The sequence below is a fragment of the Ictalurus punctatus genome, chromosome 19, assembly GCF_001660625.3.
Source record: "Ictalurus punctatus breed USDA103 chromosome 19, Coco_2.0, whole genome shotgun sequence".
NCBI classification, from domain to species: Eukaryota; Metazoa; Chordata; class Actinopteri; order Siluriformes; family Ictaluridae; genus Ictalurus; species Ictalurus punctatus.
The window spans coordinates 19886407-19911295 of record NC_030434.2 but is presented as its reverse complement, the minus strand read 5'-3'; the positions used below and the strand labels follow the sequence as shown (position 1 = coordinate 19911295).

Genomic DNA, 24889 nt, shown 5'->3' with positions numbered 1-24889 from the left:
CAGTGCTTCTATTAGTGGAGGTAAAATATAAGTGTTATTTCAAAGTTAAGCATGGGGTTTTTGGTGGATTTGGGAATCAATAATCAAGCTTCAACTGACATGGTGAAGTGGAGGTGTGGGCTAGTGAGTGGTGAAGCAGGCAGCATTGCTGTCTCAGGCCCTGTTTACACTAGTGAGTTTTCGCCGTTTTAAAATGAAACAATCCTCGTCCACATTGGCGTTTCCGCTCTGTTTCAGAAATGATCTCTGTCCACACTACACGACCGAATATGCACGTCACATGACCATTCATGCACACTGGGCATGCGCATACAAGTGTAAACAGGAAATGGGTTGCTAGTCCAAACCGGCGTTCCATGTAGAGCTTACGCCGCTTGAAATGAGATTTGTTGCCGATTTCTCTAATCATAACTCACCTCTTGCGCATGTAGGCAGCTGCAGTATTATAAAATACAGAATTTAACTGCACAATGGCTGCTAAGATTGACAACAAAGCCAGCAAAGCCTGCGGTTCAGCCTCTGTGTTGTGTATACGATCAAGATAGTGTAATGGTCATATGATAGGGACTTGAGGAATCAGGGGAGGATACGCAATGATCCAGAAGACCCAATCAGGGGGCAAATGTGGGTGAAGCCACGCCTTCATTTTCAGAAGTCTCAGTTTTGGTCTGTTTACACTGAAACACGAGCCCGAAGTTTTCAAACTAAAACAGGGTCTTCTGTGCTTCCGAAAGTCGCAGTTCTCGAGGGTCAAAAACGCCGGAGTTGTGTAGACGACAGGCGTAACCGTAGCAACAGTTATGCGTTTTAAAACGACAATGCACTTGTGTAAACAGGGTCTTTGTAACTCCACCGTCCCCTTGTCTACTGTGTCTGTCCTAACTCAAACAGTCTGGCGATAGGTTTTCCCCCCAAACTTCCTGGTGGTTACCATCAAATTCAGAACAAAATTATTCCAAAATGACCAATTATTAATTGGTGATTAATATATTTACTTAGTAAGTCATTTTTTTTAAATAACCAGCTACAAATTAATAACCAATTAATAATTTTTAATAACCAAGTAATTATTAATTTCAAACTTAATTCTGATAAGGAGTTGTTTATGTGAGTTTTGTCAGAGAGAAAGTGACATTAAGAGAATGAAAAGAAAGAAAAAGGGAAGAGAGAGGCAGTAAGTGGAGAATGAACGAGCGAGAGAGAGAGGTATTGAGAGGACAAGGGCAGATGGGGGTGTGTGTGTGTGTGTGTGTGTGTGTGTGTGTGTGTGTGTGTGTGTGTGTGTGTGTGTGTGTGTGTGTGTGTGTGTGTGTGTGTGTGTGTGTGTGTGTGTGTGTGTGTGTGTGTGTGTGTGTGTGTGTGTGTGTGTGTGTGTGTGTGTGTGTGGTTAGCACGTTCGCCTCACACCTCCACAGTTGGGGGTTCGTGGCCCTGTGTGTGCGGAGTTTGCATTTTCTCACCGTGCTGCGGGCTACTCCGGTTTCCTTCCCCAGTCCAAAGACATGCATGGAATTCGGATTGGCGTTTCCAAAGTGTATGAATGGGTGTATGAATCACTGTGCCTGGGGGCCATCTTTGGTCGTTTTGACTCTGTCTTGCCACTGGATCATGGTCGTCACCGGGAAGTGAGAGCGAGGCCGATGCTGCGCAATTCTTCCTCACTTTAATCCAATTCACGCACAAGTCGAGTCCCAGTTTGTGTTCTCCATAATGGAGGTGGGAATGGAAACTTCGGGTTTCGTCGAAATCGATGGACAAACTCCTGGTGTGTGTGTGTGAGTGAGAGAGAGAGACTGAGTTTTTAAGACGTCTTTAATAGATCACTAGCAGATTTACGTTTTTTAAAAGAACCCCATCAGACCCCCCACCCACACCCTCCAACCAAGAACCCCAAACCCCTTCAGTCTAACTGTAAATCCCTTATAGTGCATAGGTCTGTATGAAAAGTCCACAGTCCTGTTTATAGTAAAGCCTTTCTTACAGCTGATGTTCATTTTCTTAATCTGACCCGTCTCTGTGGTGACCGCATGTTCAGGTTTTCATTTTTTGTTGTGCGTTGTGCAGATTTGATGAATTTTGCTTCTCATATGTTCCGTGGTAGCAAACACGATGTAGTTGCTATCCTCATGTTTGCATTTTTTTTTGCATGTTTGCAAATTCACATTACATGTATTTTCTTGGCTGTTCAGAGACATAAAAACCTGTCTATGAAAAGACAAGACATGCTTCACTGCCAAGTTTTTGCAGCTGAGTGGAATCATTCTCATGGGGCTAGAGAACATCCCGAAGCAGGCCAGCTCTTTCATTATCACCTTGAATGAATGAGGTCTTGAAAGAATGAGGGCACATTAGAGATGACGACTCGTGTTAAAGGGGCAGACAGAGGGGAAACGTCTACCAGGCTCCTTTCACCAATATTCCAGTTCGGATCAGTTTATTGATGAGGTTTTTTTGTCTTAGGAACACCACCACTGCTTTGTTCATCGGGGGGGCAGAGTAGATGTTCTCACACCCGACACCTGTGCTCCACTCTCCGGCACACACCTGATGCCATGCTGGAGAGACGGCGTCTCCCCGTCGGCCTCCGAGGCCATGGTGTCTCGCTCACTCTCTCCCACTTTTAGCTGTTTACACCTTGTGTATTTTACATAATACTTGAATGCTTTCACTATTTAATCCAGTAGGAAAAGAAACAGATAAAAACATGCCCAAAAAAAAATTTGGCAAACTGCCAGAGCGCTCTGCACGTTTTTGCTCTGCATTCGGCACATGAGCAGAGAAACAGAGAGGAAAGGTAGAAAGAGGAAGTAAGAGGTGACGAAGAGAGAGATTAACATTAAGAAAATGTAAGCGAGAGAGAGAGATTCAACAATAACTTTATTCCTACACTTTTTACGCAATTTTGATTCCTACTTTTATCGCAATTTTTTAACGATGTAACACCGTTTTTAACATGACAAATAGTTCTTCATAAACATGGAAATCCATCCATCCATCTTCTATACCACTTATCCTTTACAGGGTCACAGGGAACCTGGAGCCTATCCCAGGGAGCATCGGGCACAAGGCGGGGTACACCCTGGACAGGGTGCCAGTCCATCACAAATATGAAATTTAAATAAATAAATAGATAAATAAATCAATAAGTTATTATTATTGATTATTATTGTAACTGTCCTTACAACAGTTTTCCAAGTTTGCAACGTGGATCTGTAAAAGAAAGTGAGCTCAGATAAGCAAACCTCCTCGAGTTCCATCAGGAATAAGTGTTTATTGAGTCCCAAGCCACCTACTCACCTCAGAAACGCGCTTGTGTCTTTTCCCATTAACATATGTTTATTGTATGGAAGTCCAGCTTGTATCCTGAAAGCACGGATTCAAATCCTCACATCTACCAGTCCTTGACCACCTTCCTGTACCGGTAGGTATAATACTAGTGCACAAATCCAGCACTGTCCATTCCAGAAAAAGTTTACTGCTGCCCATAGTATGTTTGAGATCAACTCCTCTGGTGGCTCCATAACAATATTCCTGTGCCACAAAGTGGAGGCAGCCGGATTGTTTCCTAGCAGAACTCTTCCTCTAGAAGACAGTTCTGGTAATAGCCATTTCCATTTCGACAGTCGGTCAGACATCTTTTCCAGCAACCCCTCCCAGTTTTATGTTTTTGGTGAAATTGTTAACTTCCTTGAAAAACTCCTAGGATTTTTTATCCTTCTTATCTCCACAGTAACCATCCTGGAAGTGGTGGAACTGTGGTGTGCTTCCAATGACCAATAAATAAACCCCTCACTCTTTGTCCAGTTAACCCTAGCGTTACCTTCAAATACTTCAATAGTTTTTTGTTAAAATTACAATGTCTTCTTGACCTGTGATAAAAACTGTAATGTCAGCTGCATTTGCTGATAAAAAAACACTTTGGAAAGACTGTTTACATTAGGGATTAGAGCTCCTTTTAAATTCTTTCTTAATCTGCATAGCAGTGGTTCAAAACTAAGCTGTATAATTGTCCAGAAATTTGACATGCAGTTGTCATGCAGTTGACCACGGAGATTTCGGCATAAGCTAAAGCGCTAATGGTACATCAACAGTAACTGGAACGGCTAACGTTCCTATTCAACGAATTAGTGATGGCGCTACAACACTTCCATCTACCAACGCTTAGCCCTCCATCTCCTCAAGCAAGAATCCCGACCTCCTCACACAATCCACCCCAATCCACGTCTCTCCTATCAGGAGAAATTTGACAGATCTCCCAGCAACTGTAAGGGCTTTTTACTCCAATGTTCGCTGTTTCAAGATCCCACGCTCTACCCCACGGATGAAAACCGTATCATGAGTGATATCATGATTTATAGGATTACGCGTGTTTCGTGTATGCAAATATTGTACGTCTTGCATAACCTCCATACGATCTCGTCCATCAGCATTCACCTGTTCATGCACCAGATATAAACTCCTTTGCCTGTTTACCGCTCTTTCTGCTGCGTTTCCTCTCAGCCTTCATGAAATGCTCTTCGTGTACTGACATAAATGGTGTGAGTGACAAAGAGTGCCATGTAAAAATGTTCCTTGTGTGTCATTTTCTCAGTAATCAAACATAACTCATCACGTACTGTAGTGAGAGGGGTTTTTTTGTAGAGTGGAGGAGTGAGCGTACAGCATTATATGCGATTGATCACCTGTAATTCGGCAAGATGAAATACAATGGCTTGTGTGATGCAGCTCTGGAGGAAAAATAAAAGCACATTATGATCTTCAACTCCAGGAGAGAGTTAGTCAGTGTGTATTGATTATCACACCAAGGATATATACATATACCTGAGCTTTTAGTGTTCCTCTAGAGCTGGTGTTAGACTCGATTACGTCTCAATCAGCTTCCGAGGTCGTGAATCAGTATATCGTGTACACGGATTGGGACACTGATGACTCAGGTTTTATTGACATGAATACGTGCTCACGTTGAAAAACGTGAACAACATAGGTCATATAAATATAATCACACATGTTTCTGTCATGGTACTTCAAGCAGGATCGTAGGCAAATTAGTGGATTTTTTAAAAATCATTAAACACTTAAAAGTCGTTAGACTCAAACAAACCGTATATAGAACGTCAAATAAAGTTAAAAATCGCTAGCGTAAGTCATCATTTGAGAGCCACAACAACGATAATAAGCTTCTTACATTTGTAGATGAAGTTGGCTGAGAGTTCGTCCGCCATTTATTTTTTTTTCCAGAGCTGAGAGGCTTCAGAATATATGATGTCATTTCCAGTAAGGAACAAAGTGAACATTGATGCTCTCTGTTTTTTTCAGTGCATTGTGGGATTTTTTTTTTTTGGCAGGGATCAAACGTTTTAGTGCACTGGAAGGATTTCATGATTGAGACAGCCCTTAAAATGGCCGACTCCCTGATCAGTGACCACCGAATTAAGGCGCTGATTGAGACGCACCTTATAATTTTTTTTGTCCGATTTTGCAGTTGCCGCACATCGTAAAAGAATTCTATACACGTGGCCTGAGATTGGTGTAATGAGAATGCTTCTTTTTTTTTTTCTTTTTTTTTACTAAAAAAATGGCAATTAAAAAAAAAAAATTTAATCTTAGACACACGTCTAAAAGCCACCAATAGGCAGACGGTATAGAATGACACAAAACTCACGGGACAGCTACAAATGCAGAAGTGGAGATGGCAAAAGGTATATGAAACATGCTATTGAACAGAATTACATCAAAAACAATTTCTGCTTACACGTGTCCAGATCACATAAGCACAATGTAATCATTTTCTTCAATCACAGATCTATCGTTAGAGGATCTTCATCGTACAAACTGACATGGAGAATACATGTTATCTGTTACTAAATTCCTACAGTAGAAGATCTTAAGGTTATTTTGTACATTGTGAGAACTGAACTTCTTGAAAGATGAAGCTGAAATCACACAGTATAAAATCTGAGGATAGATGGACAAGATAAACCAGTGGTGTGTCTCCTTTTTCCTTTGGATGTACGCTAGACTGAAAAAAGAAGAAAGCGAGAGATTGAGCATTGAGCATGAGACAGATATACAGACAGGCCATCTAAGAGAGAGAGAGAGAGAGCGAGAGAGAGAGAGATGAAACAGATTATTCAGCATTCATAGGAGAGATAGAGGAAGGGATAGACAGAATTATTGATGGAGCACAGGTGGGGGTCTCTTATGAAGCTCAACATATCACATTCACAAAAGCCTTTTATGCAACCCTCCCAAGAGCATCTCTCACCTGCTGAACGGAGGCCCGGAGTTCGAGCGCTCATAAATCCCCCACGTGAAGCCATCCTGCTGCGCTTAAAGTGTGTTGGGACGCTCCCGAGAGGACGCTGCCTGCTGAATGCAGGCGCTTCCTGCAGGGCTGAATTTGATTGAGTGTCATCGTGTCATAAGCAAAGCAATTGAGTGGGATTTCATTCAAAGTGGCTCAGAAGAGGCTTTAGCGTTCACCTTCAGGTGTGATGAGGTGAGAGGAAAGCTGTACTGCATGCTCATTTTAGTTTCATTGTTTACTGTCCGCAGACATTATTGTGGAAAGTGACAAATATTAAAACCGTTGAATCTCTTTTTTGCAATCGATCACAGAAATTGAACTGAAACTATGATTTTGACGACGCTGGAAAGAGTCATCAATTCATAAACACTTCAAAGTAAGTGCACTAGCACATCAGGTAGCACTGCTTTTTATCAGGCTTTGGAAGTTTTTCCCCGACTAGTCATTAAAAGTCTTTTATATAATAGCTTGCAGCAGAAACAGATCCAAATGCCTTGTGAAGTTCAGACATATTCACGGGGTCAGTTTCTCATGAACACTGCATGAACAAGTTTCTAGCAGTTTTTCTTTCACTGCAAACTCATTTGTTAGTGCCATCCATGGCGACATCATCACATTATAGTGTACATTTAAAGAAATCTATCATCAGTATTGTGGTATACTGTATGTGAATATAAAGGTTCTATAGAGGCGTTATACCAGCTGTAGCTTCAATTATGTCATGGACAATTTAATCAGGTTGTGCTTTGGTACTTTGGGTCACTTCCTTTCCCGGTGAAAACACAATATACGTAGATGATGTAAACTATAGCAACTAAATTTGACAAGATTTCATCAAGTATCAGTTATTTCATGGGGAAAAAAATGGAGATTGGCTCTAATCATTTTACAAAATACAGTTACACCTATGCTTTTCGTCTGATGTGGGAAAATGGGGCTAAAAATAAAGGTGCCAGCATTTATACGTCATAACATTTACAATATTTTATGCCTTGTTACCTAGATATACTGTAGGAGACATGGAAACTATGCTTTTCTGCTTTTTCAGCTAAAGCAGTGTTCAGACTGAATGCAAGACATAAAGAGCAATTCAGTGAAGGGGGAAGGATGCGTGACTTGAAATACAGTTATTTCTGCTTTGTGATGACTTGCTGGCCTGTGAATTCATGAGCTGTGGTCTTGTGAGCCAATACAAAAGAAGTAGGAAGGACTGTGGTGTCTTTGCTTATTATAAAATGGAGGAACTGCTTATTGTTAGGTAGCACTCACACCAGAAGTCAGCATAATTATTTTCTTACTGTTGCTTGGGGCACTTCTGGAAAAAAAAATCCATCCATCCATCTTATCCTACACAGGATTACGGGCGAGCCTGGAGCCTATCCCAGGAGGCCTAACCCGGAGCACACCCTGAACGGGGTACCAACCCATTGCAAGGCACAATCGCACACACACTACAGGCAGTTTGGAAATGCCAATCAGCCTACAACACGTCTTTGGACTAGGGGAGGAAACAGAGTACCCAGAGGAAACCCCCGAAGCACAGGGAGAACACGCAAACTTCACACACACAGGGCATAGGCAGGATTCAAACCCCCTCAACCCTGGAGGTGTGAGACAACAACACTTTTTCTCTCTGCCTGCTAGGATTTTCTTGTTAGCAATGTTGGCTCCTGTGAAAATAAATAGGTAGACACATCTTCCAGTTGGCTGAATGGAACTTTATAGCACGCCCTGCAAAAGATGAAAATACTTTATACATAAAATTATATATTAAATTCAACTCCAAACAACACAAATATTTACATTACAGCATTTAGCAGGCACCCTTATCCAGAGCGACTTACATTTATCTCATTCATACAACTAAGTAGTTGAGGGCCTTGCTGAAGGGTCCAACAGTGCCAGCTTGGCAGTGTTGGGATTTGAACTCATAACCTTCCAAGCAGAATTCTAATCTCTTAACCGCTGAGTTACCAATTCCCTTCCACAGTCTGGAAGTGTTTGAGTGTTTCTCTATGAAAGAGCTTGTTCATGATTGAGACATGAAAAGATAGAGACATGCAAAAGCACAGACAAAGCCAAAACGTCCAGTAGTTTCACACAGGAGTGTGTGTTGAGTGTGTATTTTTTGTTTGCACTGAGTAAACTATCCCTTTGACAATATCAGAGAGGGCATGAGTATGCAGGAATTGAGTGCTTCAAGGATTTCCCACAACTGCGGTGAAAGTGTGTGTGTGTGTGTGTGTGTGTGTGTGTGTGTGTGCGTGTGTGCGTGTGTGTAAAACCATGCGGAATGGTCATATGATTGAAGCTGGTGTCGTCTAACAAGCTCTGTGTGTTCTAAGCTGCACTGCCTTCAGCAGAGAGCCCCGGGACTCTTAATCAAGCAAACTGATCTACCGTTCTGTTATCTCATCCTCCTTTCATCCTCGCTCTCTCACACACAACACACAGCTCCTTAGCTCCTGTGCTCCAGTAACAAGGAGATGAAGAAAGAAAAAAAAAAAACCTCTCATTACCGTTGAGGCTTAGTAAACAAACCGAATGCCTACTCAGTCTATTATTTCTTTTTCATTTGCATTTGAATTCAAGTCACTTAGAATCGGTATATTTGAATGCATTTGAATAATAATAAAGAGCCTGTAATTTTGTCTCATTATAGAAACATTAGGGGGGAAAAAACAAGAGGGAGTAATATTGGAACATTAACAGAAACCTTATTGTTAATTGAGAGTTTTGTTCTTATTAGTTCACAGGCATTTATATTATAAAAATACAACATAACAATATAAAATATCCTTTCTATAAAGCTCTCACATTCTTTAGATGTAGACCCTAAAATTGCGTGTTTACTATAACAGAAGATAATAACCCATGAGGGAGTTTATTTAGCTCAATTAGAATGATAAATAAATATCACTCATCTTCAGTTAGAGCTTAAACCTGGTAAGGGTGGTGGATCCAGACTTTATTCATGGGAACACTGGGTGTCCGGTGGGAATACACACTGGACAGGAAGCCAGTCCACTGCAGGACAACAAGCACACCTAGAAGCAGTTTAGCAAAACCGATCCATCTACTGGCATGTTTTGGGAAGTGGGAGAAAACTGGAGACCCCGAGGAAACCCAGGTGGACATGGAGACAACATGTGAAACTCCACACAGAGTGAAACCCATGCTCAGGATCGAACCAATCCCAATGAAAATATGTTCACTTTTATTTCACTAATGTCTTCTCTCTCTCGCTCTCTCTCTCGCTCGCTCGCTCTCTCGCGCTCTCTCTCTCGCTCTCTCTCTCTCTCGCTCTCTCTCTCTCTCGCGCTCTCTCTCTCTCTTTCACTCTCTCTCTATCTCTCGCTCATTCTCTTTCTCTATCAAATATCTGTGTGTGTGTGTTTGTAAAGCAGTAGTGGGCTCCATTTGATGACCCGTTTCCTCTGTTGTGTGATTGGTTTTTAATTGCCTTGTGGTCGTGAAAGTGCTCCCAGCATATGCCATCACTGTGGTGTCCTTTATGGTGTTTCGTGTGTGTGCTTACAAAATGAGCGCACATCCACATGCTCTCCATGGTGTGTGTGTGTGTGTGTGTGTGTGTGTGTGTGTGTGTGTGTGTGTGTGTGTGTGTGTGCGTGTGTGCGTGTGTGTGCGTGTGTGTATGCATTCAAGTAGGTCACTTAGGTTGATAGGACTGCTGTCATAGTTGATAATACTGAATAGCAATCAAATTGTGTACCATCTCCAGGACACACACACACACCCACAATATAAATTAATTGTTTATATTTTTGAAATTACTACTATTGTTAGAAAATATAACAACATATACAGTATAATATATTACAATATATTTATTAAAAACAAATATATATACACACACACACACACACACACACACACACACGCACACAATATAACTGAAATTGTGTGAACAGACACAGATTGGTCAGAATTCCTTCAGAAGCAGGGAGGGTTGGCCAGAATTCCTGGAGGAATGGGCAGGATTGGTCAGAATTCCTGGAGCAGTGGGCAGAAAACACAAAGCAGACACTCTGTTTATAATATGCCACTCAAACCATTACCTTCCACAGACAACCTTCAAATTGTGTATACACACACACACACACACACACACACACATCCGTATGTGTGTGTTTGCTAGCAGCCAGTGACCGATATATTTTTGATGTACCCAAATCTAATGAGTTTACCGGCCTACAGGCGACATTATTAGCAGTCCTTAATGAAGCTTTTATCTGTTGGTTCAGAGTTTCCTACACAGCTGTGTCCTCTGGACACAGCCACCGTTCTGTCTCTTGCACTCCTTAATGAGAACGCATTTGCAAAGCATCTAAACACTTGCAGATATAAAGAAGGCACTAAAACAGCCCAAATCACAGCAGAAGAAAAGACGTAGCCATGCGTTCCTAATTTCTCTTTCTAACGAACTCTGTATCTTTGCTTTTCTCTATCACACAAAGTTGTCTGTCAGTCTCTACTTGTTCTTTCTTCTCTCTCTCTCTCCTTGTAGTTAATTACAGGAGTTTAATTGGAGAAGTTGACTCGGTGCTGTGCGTAATTATTGCTCGGTCCTTGGAGGCTGCGTCTCATCGGGCCCCTGAGCGAAAATCCACCACACTGTAATTCAATTAAACTCTCCACTTAGTGAGTGTGAGAGCCTCTCTTCACCCTTAAAGAGTCCCTTAGCATCCTCACTGCTGCACACACACACACACACACACACACACACACACACACACACACACTGCTACACACACCTGCTCTGCTAAGAGCTCGTGAGGTCAGGTTCCTTACATAAGCCTGGATTCTCATAAATAACCAACACTCTGATATACTGTATCTGTGTTCTCACATATTTTCATGTGCAGCATCTGATTCCACTACTGAGGAACTGCTTTTTATTTCTTTATATATCAGTAATCATACAAAAACGAATGCATAATTTACTCAGATTTTACATTATTATTGCACAGTATTCATTCATGCACTAGTTGAGAATACATCTTGTATAGCTGTTTGAGAAATCATCAATATGTAAGAAATAAAACATGACAGGGCATGCTGCTGTAGAAGAATAATCTAATCTAATGTGATCTGAGTTATTCTTACATATCAGCCATAACATTACAACCACTGACAGGTGACATTAATAACATTGATTATCTTGTTACAGTGGCACCTGTCAGGGGGTGGGATGCATTAGGCAGCAGGGGACAGTTCAGTTCTTGAAGTTGATGTGTTGGAAGCAGGAAAATAGGCAAGCGCAAGGATCTGAGCGACTTTGACATGAATCAAATTGTGATGACTGGGTCAGAGCATGTCCAAAACAGCATGTCTTATGGGGTGTTCCTGGTATGCAGTGGTTAATATCTACCAAAAGTGCTCCAATGAAGGACAACCAGTGAACTGGCGATAGGTTCATGGGCGCCCAAGGCCTTTTGATGCGTGTGGGGAGCTAAGTCAGGCCATCTGATCCCACAGATCATTGACATGATGATGCTTTGCTTTTGTTAAGATGTTTGGAGACATCTATTAAACATTTATAAAAGGAGTCTCCAATGTTAGCACTTTGTCACAGTCAGTAAGTTTTCTTCTTCAGGATAGGATTTGTGTTCTCCACTATCTCAGTCTCATGTCAAGGAACTAGTCACGTATGACAGGAACTAACTTGTCTCATGGACCTTCCATAACATTAAACGGAACTATAAACAATTAAAAGGCATGATGTCACATACATTAATAAATAAAAAATTGTTTACTCTTGGCAACATTGCTGTTATATACAGTGCGGGAAATAAGTATTGAACGTGTCAACATTTTTCTCAGTAAATATATTTCCAGTAAAGCTATTCACATGAAATTTTCACCAGACATCAGTATTAACTCAAGAAATCTGGAAATATAAAGAATTCACTACTTTTAAAGACCATAAATATAGTTATGTGTAATGAAGTGGAATGACACAGGAAAAAAGTATTGAACACGCAAAGAAAAAGCAGTTCTCCAAGGCAAGGTAAGGCAAGGAACCAGCTGAAATCCGTAAATAATTATACCACCTATCTGTGCACATTATTATCAGCTGGGTTAGTAAATTGTTGGTCTTCAAAAAGACTTTTCGTTACCAAAGTGTCACACAAGAAACATCTCATGATGGGTAAAAGCAAAGAGCTCTCCCAAGACCTTCGGAGCCTTATTGTTGCAAAACATATTGATGGAATCAGATACAGACCTACTTCAAAACTTCAGAATCTTCCATTAAGCACTATTATTATTATTATTATTATTATTATTATTATTATTATTATTATTATATCAACTGACCACGTACAGGAGCTCCTCGCAAGATTTCTGACCAGGGAGTCAGAAGAATAGTCAGAAGAGTAGCCCAAGAGCCAAGGACCACTCAGAAAGAGCTCCAGAAACACTTGGGGGCAGCAGGTGCCATCGTCACAGAGAAAACAATAGGCAATGCACTACACTGCTCACGCTCACCCTGCAAGACTCCATTACTAAAGAAAAGGCATGTTGAAGCTCATTCAAAGTGTGCTACAACTCATTTGGACAGGCCTATGAAATACTGGAGAGTGTAGTCTGATCAGACGAAAGCAAAATTGAACTTTTTGGCTGTCATACTACACACCATGTCTGAAGAAGAAATGGCACTGTACATCACCCTAAAAACACTATACCAACAGTGAAGTTTGGAGGTGGAAGCATCATGGTGAGAGGCTGTTTTTCATCGCATGGTTCTGCCAGACTTCATATGATTGAAGGGACGATGAATGGAGCCCTTTACCGGGAGATTCTTGAGAAGAATCTGCTGCCATCCACCAGGATGATGATGATGAGACGTGGGTGGACCTTCCAGCAGGACAACGATACAAAACATACAGCAAAGGAAACTCTCGATTGGTTTCAGAGAAAAAAAATTCAAGGTGTTAGAATGGCCCAGTCAATCACCTGACTCGAATCCAATTGAACAAGATTTAAAGACAATATGTTTAGAAGAACGGACCAAAATCACACCTGAAAACTGAGGATGATTAATTTCTTCATACAGGAAGCGTCTTGAAGCTGTCATTACAAACAAAGGCTTCTTTACTAAGTATTAAATAAATTTCAGTTAGCGTGTTCAATACTTTTTTCCTGTGTCATTTCCTCTTTATTACTCATAACTTAATTTATGGACTTTAATGTTGTGAATTCTTTATATTTCTGGATTTCCTGAGTTAATACTGTTGTCTGGTGAAAATTGTGAATAGTCTCATTGGAAATATATTTACTGAAAAAAATGTTGACGCATTCAATACTTATTTCCCCCACTGTAAGACGAATACAACACTTCATCTTATGCTGTTGAACAAAAATAATCCTCTTTACACTTCAGTGTGGATTATTTTCATATAACAGCACAGTCCAAAGTGTGTTATTCCTTGCTCATCATCTCTGCTCATTACAGTGAATATCATGTTACTGAATAGTGCTTTAAGCTTCTTTTAGAAAAATAATTTGACTATAATATTAGATTTTCATAACTGGTTTTGGCGGGAAAAAAAGCTGTGAAAATGAGATGAGATTAGCATAAATGTAAATTCTGTTGACAGTAAAGAGATGCTTTGCTATTTTCTCAGTTTCTCATGCTTCTAAGCCATGCTATAAACTGCACTCTCTTCTTGAGCTCTTCTACGGGAAGCCAAATACATCAGCCAGTTCTCAGACGTGTTCCAGACTTGACCGTTTTCAGAAGCGAAGGACATAGACAAGCAACACTGACATCTTCCTACAAAGCTTCTGAATTGTCGCTCTGGTGGTTTCTTGATTGTATGACAGATGCAGTGTGTCTGTGTGTAAGGGAACAATGATGTACAAGTACATTGTGTTTCCATGGTGACATGCTCTACACATTATGAAAACGATTCAAGCTTCTTCATGCAGGATGTGTGAACACTCAGCACTGCAGTGCATAATTATGAATGAAAGGTTTTTATTTAATAAGAGAATTTAGTGGGGAAATAAATAGGTCAGAATCTATTTTAAAAATGCACACATTTTGTGTTATTTTTCTATTCTGTAACTTGATGGATCAAAGCTAGAGACCTTCCAGATGAACAAAGCCTGGAAGCAGATAAGAGTCATCACCCCTAACAAACAGCAGGACAGACAGATGTATGTTCAACTCCCAGTCTGTGGCTCTCTTCTGCCTCCTACTGGAATTATGCAAAAAATAATAATAATAATAATAATTACCTGACAAAACAAGTTTTACACATGGCCTGGCAAAAGGGGGACAAGAGCACAGTAAAGGTAATTATACATAGGACAAGTTGGCATTTGCAGAATATCTCATTTGTTCACTTGTGCAAAAGTAATGTGCACATAATGACATCACTGTATTGGCTTTGTGCTCACTCTACAGTTCCTAATACTCAAGAGAGTTGGTCAAAATACCAAACAGTGCATTTAATCCAATGAGTTCTGTATCATGTAAATCTGAGTTACATACACTCTTTCACACTTAGTTTTTGTGTATATGTATATGTATATATATATATATATATATATATATATATATATATATATATATATATATATATATATATATATATACAAGTATTAACACTTGTTTTTTTCACAAGACGTCAACAGTTCAACAGTCAACAGTTCACAAGACTTTTAAAAAAAGGCAAAGTAAACTCATAATATACTGTATATATTGGAGTATATGTATAGGAATGCAAGTTTTAAAAAATTGTATGACTATAAAAATGCACTTGACTTACCGTAGGTGCTACTTGGAAATTTTGACTTTTTTAGGGTTTCTTCAGAGCGACAAAATGAAGAACTCTGCAGAGATTTAGAGTGACCCTATTTCTTTAAGGGTGCACCCTTAATTTCAAGGGTGGCAACTCTGCAATAGGGAATACAAGTTAAGGGTTCATTAAGTTGGGGACAAGTTAAGGGTTAATTAAGGCACTACCAGGCGATGGTCATTAACTGAAGACTGGTTGCAAGAGGGAACATAAACCTCAAGGAGAGTGTTAAGTTAAGGAGGTGCTGTTACAGACAAGTTCTTGTACATGATCATCAAGGCCTTGAATTTGATGTGTGCGACTAACGGAGGCCAGTGGAGGGAGACGAAGAGGGGTGTGACATGGGTTCTCTTGGGTTGGCTGAAAACAAGGCATGCTGTTGCATTCTGAATCATCTGAAGGGGTTTGACAGAGCTGGCTGGGAGGCCAGGGAGTAGCGCATTGCAGTAGTCCAGTTTTCAGATAACAAGAGCCTGGACTAGTAGCTGTGAAGCCTGCTCAGTGAGATAGGGTCTGATTTTCCCGATGTTGTACAGAATGAATCTACAGGATCATGCAGTTGTTGAAATGTGGTCTGTAAAGTTCAAGTGGTCATTGAAAGTCACCCCAAGGTTCTTGGCTGTCCTGGTTGGTTTTTGAGTGTGGTTGAGCCAAGCTGTACGGTGAGGTTGTGGTTGATTGAGGGGCAGGCAGGGATGATGAGAAGCTTCGTTTTTGCCAGGTTGAGCTTAAGGTGGTGTTCCCTCATCCAGTTTGAGATGTCAGACAGGCAGGCAAGGATGTGTGCTGAGATGGATGGATCTTCAGGCTGGAAGGACAAATGGAGCTGGGTGTCATCACATCAGCATAGCAGTGATATGAGAAGACATGAGACTCAATCACAGGCCCCAGAGATGTAGTATAAATAGAAAACAGCAGTGGACCCAGAACTGACCCCTGGGGAACCCCAGTTGTGAGTTGCTGAGTTTCAGATACCCCTCCACGATACCTTGAAGTATCTGCCTGAGAGATAGGATTCTACCCAGTGCAGAGCCGTTCCAGTGATGCCTAGGCTGGAGAGAGTTGACAGGATCTGATGATTAACAGTGTCATCAGTGACACTGATGGCAGCATAGAGGTCGAGTAAGATGAGGACAGATGATCTTGAGGTTGATCTTGCTAGTTGTAAGGCTTCTGTGACAGAAAGCAGAACAGTCTCCATGGAGTGACTGCTTTTGAAGTCAGACTGCTTGGTGTCCAGGTGTTCTCTGTGAGAAAAGTGGAGAGTTAATTAAAAACAGCTCTTTCCAGGGTTTTGGACAGAAAAGAGAGGAGGGAAGCAGGTCTGTAGTTGTCAACAGCAGCAGATTTAAGTGTTGTTTATTCAGCAGTGGAGTAACCCGGGCCTGCTTAAATGAGGTAGAGAATCTGCCACTGGAGAGGAATGTGTTAAAGATGTGTGTGTGCAGGTAGTAGCATGGAAGAAGGTGTGAATGGATAGGGTCTAAAGGACAGTTTGTTGGATGGCTAGAGAGGACAATTTTTGAGAAATCAGTCTCTGAGAGAGCGGAGAAGGAGCAGACTTAAGAGTTGCATGGAGGAGGAGCCTGTCTCTGGGGTGGAGAAAAGCTTCCTGATTGATGTAACCTTGTTGGAAAAGAAAGTGGCAAAGTCATTTGCAGTGAGAGAACTAAGGGACGGGGTAGGAGGTTGACAGAGAAGAGAGGAAAAGGTTGTGAAGAGAGTATGGATGTTGGGAGGGCTGCCAATCTTCTCCTGGTCGTATGCAGCTTTAGTGGTAGAGATACTCTAGGAAAAAAGGAGAGAAGTGTTAGGTAATTGGTTAGGTCAGTCAGATCATTTGATTTACACCATTTCCTTTCGGCTGCCCTTAGCTTGGTCCGGTTGTTACGAAGAGCTTCAGACGGCCAAGGGCTATGGGGTGACGTGATGTGCGAGCTGGCCTGGAGGTTTGGGGCAGATGCTGTCAAGAGAAGATGGTAGAGCAGAACATAGCATGTCTGTCACGGTGTTTAAATCTAGTGAGGAGAGGTGTCTATCAGAGAGAAATGAGGTTGTGACAATGGAGAAGAAGTGTGTGGGGGAAAGGAAGGGAAGATTGCGGTGAAAGAAGGTTAAAGGTAGAAAGGGGATGAGGGGAGAGAAATAGAAAACTGGATAAAGAAATGGTAAGAGGTGTGGAGAGGAATAATAATAAGATTTTTGTGTGGTGCAGTTACATGGAAGGATGAGGTCGAGCTGTTTTGCTGGCATTGTGAGTTGCTTGGTTGGTCTGCTTGAGGTCAAACGAGGGCAGGAGAGCAAGAAAATCAGCTGCATGCAGCTTGTTTAGGTGAATGTTGAAGTCACCAAGGACCACAAGAGGAGTTCTATCATCTGGTAATAAGACAAAAAATATATAGAAACTACAAAGTCCTCTGTCCTGAACACTTTATTGTATACACTGGAGACTCCTTCCTCAAATGCAACAACTATATATTTTATAACAAATAACAAAACATTATTAATCTGTTTATTATGAGAGTTAGATTATGTAGAGCGTCCGTCAAACAAGTCCCTGTGAATGAGCTGCTACTATAGAAATGATAGCATATTAGAACAAGTGCATTAATTATAAACCTGTGATATGAATTACAGCCAGCACTATTGTCAGCACAGGGAAAATTAAGCAACAGCTTCTAACCAATCAGAATTTAGAATTCAGCAGCACCAGTAAGTAACATTAATCCACACAGTTAAGCAACGCAAGCACAAATTACTATTTTAAATAATAAGCTCAAGAATAACAGTACGAAATAAAAATGTTTAGTAAAATGGTTGAATTCGAAATTAAAGACCCCAAATTTACAAAAGAGACATCATCAGAAGACAGATTTTTTGTTAAATAAATGTAAGTGTTGTATTGCTATCTTAAAAATATATTTTTCAGTATGTGCTGTGTTTATTAAAAAAAAAAATGTAAAAAAAAAAAATCACTTAAACCCTTTAACTGCCTGTTATTAAATCACGGCTGGTGAAAAGACAGAATATTTTATTGCAGTGTTCTGATCTTCTTCATGTTTACCTTTGAAAAGCTGCATTATTAAAGGCTGGATATAATTACAGGGCTTTATGTAGTTTACTCTGAATGTTTGCAAAACTGTATTTGCTGTGTGAAATCTCTCTGTAATCCAGATTGCACATTTCCATCTTTTCTCGTTGTTTTGGCATCACTCATAACCGAATTTGTGCTGCCAACGCTTGGGTTACAAAGCATGAGAAAGCCTCATTGCTCACAACTGATGCAGAATAATAGCAGAAGTGTGTGATGAATCTGTCTCTTCTGCTGCTGCAGGTATGGTGACATGGTCCCGAAGACAATTATGGGCAAGATTTTTGGCTCCGTCTGCTCCCTCAGTGGCGTGTTAGTGATCGCTCTGCCCGTGCCCGTCATCGTGTCTAACTTCAGCCGCATCTACCATCAGAGTCAGCGTGCAGAGAAACGCCGTGCCCAAAAGGTACACACACACATATACACACACATACATGCACCTGACCCACTAGGATCAACAACAGTGACCTGTTAAAGGAGCTGCAATCAGCTACAGAGTCCACAGAGAGTTACCTACAGCACAGCAATTTCAGCATATACAGTGGGGGAAAGAAGTATTGCACGTGTCAACATTTTTTTCAGTAAATATATTTCCAATGAAGTTATTCACATGAAATTTTCACCAGACATCAGTATTAACTCAAGAAATCCGCAAATATACAGAAATCACAACATTAAAGTCCATAAATAAATTATGTGTAATAAATACAAAACATACAGCAAAGGAAACTCTCAATTGGTTTCAGAGAAAAAAACCCAAGGCGTTAGAATGGCCCAGTCAGTCGCCTGACTTGAATCCAATTGAACAAGATTTAAAGACAAAATGTATAGAAGAATGCGCCAAAATCACACCTGAATACTGCGGCCCATTAATTTCTTGAAGCTGTCATTACAAACAAAGTCTTCTCCACTAAGTATTAAATAAACTTCAGTTAACGTGTTCAATACTTTTTTCCTGTGTCGTTACGCTTTATTAAACATAACTTCATTTATGGACTTTAATGTTGTGAATTCTTTATATATATGTGGAGTTCTTGAGTTAATACCAGACTGGTGAAAATTTCGTGTGAATAACCTCATTGGAAATATATTTACTGAAAAAAGTGTTGACGCATTCGATTTCCCGCACTGTATTGTTCATGTACAAATACATACATGCAATATGGAACACAAATATGCAGATTTATGAAAAAAGATGTTTTGTAAAAATAAATAAATAAATTACAAGTATAATCCAATACCATTAAAATATTTTTCAAATTAGGCAAATTATATTTATATAATGGCATTCTGAAATTTCCATCTACCGAATGCAAACAAAACACAGTGTTACAATATTTAAAACCATTTGCATAATAAAAACAGCACTTTCCTAGTTTTATTCAAGTTGGCATTATTTATACTTAAGTTTTTAAGCTTTAGGAATTGAACAATATTTTAACACTACCTCATTTTAAACCCCTTCAGCTCAAATGAGCATGAATTAGAAGTAATGCTAGAAGCACGACTGTTATATATACTATACAACTCCAACAGGAGGTTAGCTGTCATTTTGCTGTCGTTTTGATAGCAAGGTGACATAATGTGTACATCATAACCCCCCCCAAAAAATTCCAGTTGTTATGTCACAATTGATGAGCACAAGCTTTATAACAGCTGATACCTGTTGGAACTTTCATTTCTAAATGTTTATGCAGGTTTATGACAGTTGTCATAGTGGGCTTATGTAGCCCTATGAACACCGCTTCTGAGTAATGTGCTACCAAAAATGTTAATAATTGTATGGACAATTTGGTTTACGCCTTGAACACCTGTAGTTCCTTTTTAAAAGTTTATGTACATTTATGACAGTTGTCATAAAGGATTTATGTAGGATTCATACAGCCCTGTGAATACCGCCTCTGATTAAGGTGTTTTAAAAATTTTAATAACTTAATAGACAACTTGACTTTATATCTTGAACCCCTGCAGTTCCTTTCTAAATATTTATGTACGTTTATGAACATTGTCATAAAGGGCTTCTGTAGCACTATGAACACTGCCCCTGAGTAAAGTATTAACAAAAATCATAATCAATTCTTGGACAACTTGGTTATATGTATTGAACCCCTGCATTTATTTTATAAATGTTAATGTAGGCTTATGACACTTTTCATAAAGCGATTATGTACATGTGATGTAACCCTATAAAAAATCACCCTTGCCTCAAGTGTTACCAAAAACATCAATAACTTTATGCTCAATTTGGCTGTACATCTGGAACCCCTGCAGTTCCTTTTTAATATTTTATGTAGGTTTATGACAGCTGTTATAAACGGATTGTGTAGGTGTCATGTAACCCACCTCTGAGTAAAGAATTATAAAAAAAATATATATATGTATATGTTTGTGGACAACTTGCTTATACATCATAAAGGTCTGGGTTCCTTTATAAATATTTATGTACGTTTATGAATGTTGCTAAAGGGCTTATGTGGGTGTCATGTAGCCCTATGAACACTGCCCCTGAGTAAAGTGTTACCAAAACTTTTAACGTTTTTAGAAACTGCATGGACAACTTGGAATAATGTCTTGAACCCCTGTTGTTCCTTGCTAAATATTTATGTAGGTTTATGTCAGTTGTTATAAAGGACTTATGTACATTATCCTTATGAATACCATTTCTGAGTAAAGTGTTTCTAAAAAATGTGAATAACTTCATGACCTACATGCCATTATGTCATTAACCCCTGCACTTCCTTTCTGAATGTTTCTATAGGTTTATGAAGGTTGTCATAAAGGGCTTATGTACATGTCATGTAGCCCTATGTATTTCATCCTGGTTGTTATATTACCAAAAACATTAATAACATCATGCACAGTTTGATTTTATGTCTTAACCCCTGCAGTTCCTCTCTGAATGTTTCCGTAGGTTTATGAAGGTTGTCATAAAGGGCTTATGTACATGTCATATAGTCCTATGAACACCCTGAGCGATGTTTAACCCAAAAATGGAATACATTTTTGGATAACATGCAAGTACATCATGAAAGCCTGGGTTCCTTTATAGATGTTTATGTAGGTTTATGAGAGTTGCCATGAAGTGCTTATGTAGCCTGGATATCCAAGTTGTCCAGAAATGTTAATAAAATTATGGACAATTTGGCTAATGCTCATGAGCGCGCTTCGAGAACCAGAGACCTACATGATTGTGGCTTGTGCTTATGCTTCAAGTCTCTACAACATAGTCCATCAAAGGACATGTTTAGAATTTTTATATAGAGTCAGATTCAGAATGCTGATCAGAACGTTCAATACAGATAAAAGACAGACAGCTTGAGAGAGTGACCGATAGAGAGAGAGAGAAAGAGAAAGAGAGAGGTCATGAGGAGTGGAGAGAGTAGTCAGCTCTACAGGAGAATAGAGATGTCGAGGAAGGAGCAGGAGTATACAGGAAGTGCCAGTCCTCTGGGGGTGATCAGTATGCAGAGCTGCAGCAGAATACACAATCATGTTCCTCCTGCACGTCCTGCTGCCCTTCACTTGCCTGTGTGAGTCCAGCTAAGCCACAAGAGACACACAGGCCGATATCTTTATCCCTGCTCTGAGCACACACACACACACACACACACACACACACACATTTTATGCAAACACACGTACACAGAGAGACAAATGAGCTCTAAAACAACAATCTGTTTTTACGGTTAAGCACAGAGAGAGAGGGGGGGTGAAGAGAGAGGAAGAGAACTTATATGGTCCTTGTGATGAAAATTCCACCATTCATACCTCACATAGAATTATTTTGAGTGTCACACACTCACATAAACACACACGCAGGTGACATGCGAGCACCGAGTGTTAGGCTAAAATGCGCACCCGTATGTGTTTGTCCGAACAGAAAACCAGGCTTGCTAGAATTCGCGCCACGAAGAGCTGGGGTGCTAACGCTTATTTGCAGTACAAACGCAATGGGCTGCTGGTCAACGACGAGGAGGAGGTAACCGTGGAAACCGCGGGAGCCATACTGTGCCATGATGGGCTGATGATGGTGCTGGTGCATGCACACCTTCTGACCCCTGACCTTTCACCTCTCCGCCATGGGGCCAGAAATGCCTTCATTCAAAGGCTTTCTATCATGGTGTCTCTCTAATGACTCTCTCTCTTTCACTATCTTGTTTTTCCCTCTTGTTGTCTCTTTTCTTCTTCCTTCTCTCTCATCCCCCATTTCTGTTTCACATCATTATTCTGTCTTTGTCTCCTTTGCACCTTTGAGTGTCATGTCATCACTTGAAGACACCAGGATGACAGCACCATTTCCTGGCGACTGGTCATGGGATCTGCTTTGGTACCAGTGGAGCCCTCATTCCTTTATCATGACCCCTCTTCTTTCCATTTTCTTCTCCTCCATTTTTCTCCATCTCATCTCAACCCACCTGCACCTTCGCCTACTTACCTGTCTGTTCTCCATGCATCTTTTAACAAGTATTTTCAAGTGATTTTCCACGACTGCCTGAACAGGACTGTGTTCTCTTTTCTTCCTCATGACATCATCTGAATGCATCTTGGATTTCCATCCCATGGAGGAATGAGAATGTCTGAGCTGCATGTCGATGAATTGCCCGCATCGAACAGTGGTGGTGGGGGGGGGGGTGTTTGGGTGAGATGGGGCCAGTATGACTCAGAGGCCATGGGGAGTGTTGACTTGGTGTCTGTGCGGATGTTTGCACACACAGTAAACACTCCAGCTGTGGTCTTTGGACTGCATCGTGCATTGTCTGTGCCTTTATGAACCAGTAGGTTTAAAATGGGGACAGTGATGCTCAAGGTTTAAATGCAGCAGACACTTGAGTTTAAATAGACATCATAAAGCACACTTCCACTGTTCCACACTTCCACCATTACTACGGGAAACATTTTATGGAGTTCAGAAACATGTTCAGAGATTTTACAGCTGATTTTAGTTACTGAGTTATAACTCCAGGTTCCTTTGTAGTCATTTTTTCTATGGAGCAGGAAGTATATGGAGCTTGCCATAGTAAACATTGCTTATTAGTCAAATGTTTCTCAGGAACACATTTAGCTGAGATTTAAAAAAAAAAAAAAAAAAAAAAAAAAAAAAAAAAAAAAAAACTTACCTTACTTAACAACTTGTCTGCTTTTCTTTTTAACAAAAGCAGGAATAAAATGCAGAAAAAAACATTAAATCTGGTTCAAAAAGCTACAGTATGTTTGTGCAACAAATCAATAAAGAACCAAATGGGGGCATGATGGCTTAGTGTGTAGCACGTTTACCTCGCACCTCCAGGGTTTGGGGGTTTGAATCCCACCTCTGCCCTGTGTGTGAGGAGTTTGCATGTTCTCCATATGCTTTGGGGGATTCCTCCTGGTGCTCTGGTTTCCTCCCCCATTCTAAAGATATGCGCTGTAGGCTGATTGGCATTTCCAAATTGTCCATAGTGTGTGAATGTGTGTGTGATTGTGCCTTGAGATGGGTTGGCCCTCCTGTCCAGGGTGTCCCACGCCTCGTTCCCCGAGTTCCTTAGGAAAGGCTCCAGAATTCCCTGCAACCCTGTGTAGGATAAGTGGTCCAGAAAATGGATGGATGGATGGATGGAGACAACAACTTCAGTGTAACTTTCTACATTTGCTGTGTTGCTGTACATTTGCTGTCATGTAATGTAAATGGACCTTGCAATATGGTGGAAAAGCACTTACAAGAACTTACAGCACTGTGTAGTTCTCAACAGAAAAGTGTTTGCTCTATTGTCTGGAGATTGAGAGCTCGAATCTGTATGGTGTCATATCCATCCATTTCCAATAGTCAAGAAAGAAAAACTGGTCTTGGCTTTGCATGTATTGGAAGAAGCACGCGTTCCCTCACCCTCCCCGGTTGTTAGCTGTCGTATGATAAGGAGAGCTGACTGGTGGGTGGGAATATAACCAATAGGTGCCCAAATTGGGGAGAAAAAATGGCGAAAGGAATTCTGGAATGTTCTGGGACATCTCTGGAAACATGCCTATACTCACTGTGGGCGCGATTACCGAGTGGCACAGCTTTCAGTAATCTTCAAAATGTTAATAGACATGATGTTACTTCACATATACACAACGGTTCAAGAAGCATTTCAGGAATGTCTTCTGGAACAATCTTGAATGAGAACTACACAGTGATTCAGGTTGTTGCTCTTTATTACTTTACTTAGTTGCAGAGATATGATATTAATATTAATGTAGCGTTTTAAACCAGCAAAGTGCACACACCGTGCTATTCCAAGCTGAAGAATGTGTATCTGTGGCTGAAATAAAGTCACAGAGGAGCGCCTATAAAATAGAAAATTACCCCAGGACACCATGTACTTGTAATCCTCTCCGGATAGGGCTGAAGTTTAAAAATGATAAAATGACCAAATAATAAGTCATTTAGCCAGCAGAACAGAACTGAGTGAATGAATCAGTGATTATTTCCCCACAAATGTTAGCATCAAAGGTGCGTAGTAACGCGCCACATTTACCTGAATAACTTTCTGAAAAAAAAAATAATTTTAAGAGTAGGTTTAACCGCCAATACTTATACTCTCACGCAAGTTCATTTTTAAACACAGAAATGTACTTTTACTTCACTACATTCCGTGACGTTCCTCATTTACTGTTAAATATTAATGAATATACTTAGTTTTAATC

General features: G+C 40.4%; 1 protein-coding gene across 2 annotated transcripts in view; it reads left to right on the top strand.

The window, feature by feature from the left end:
- Positions 1–24889, top strand: part of kcnd2 (potassium voltage-gated channel, Shal-related subfamily, member 2) — a 184760-nt gene that overhangs the window by 150282 nt on the left and 9589 nt on the right. Inside the window, exons 2-3 of one of the 2 annotated variants that reach the window (XM_017493700.3) lie at positions 18470–18632; positions 22107–22205. In XM_017493700.3, the coding sequence (XP_017349189.1) occupies positions 18470–18632; positions 22107–22205 (262 nt within the window). The remainder of the gene's footprint in view (positions 1–18469; positions 18633–22106; positions 22206–24889) is intronic. The other variant, XM_017493701.3, reaches the window with a different exon arrangement.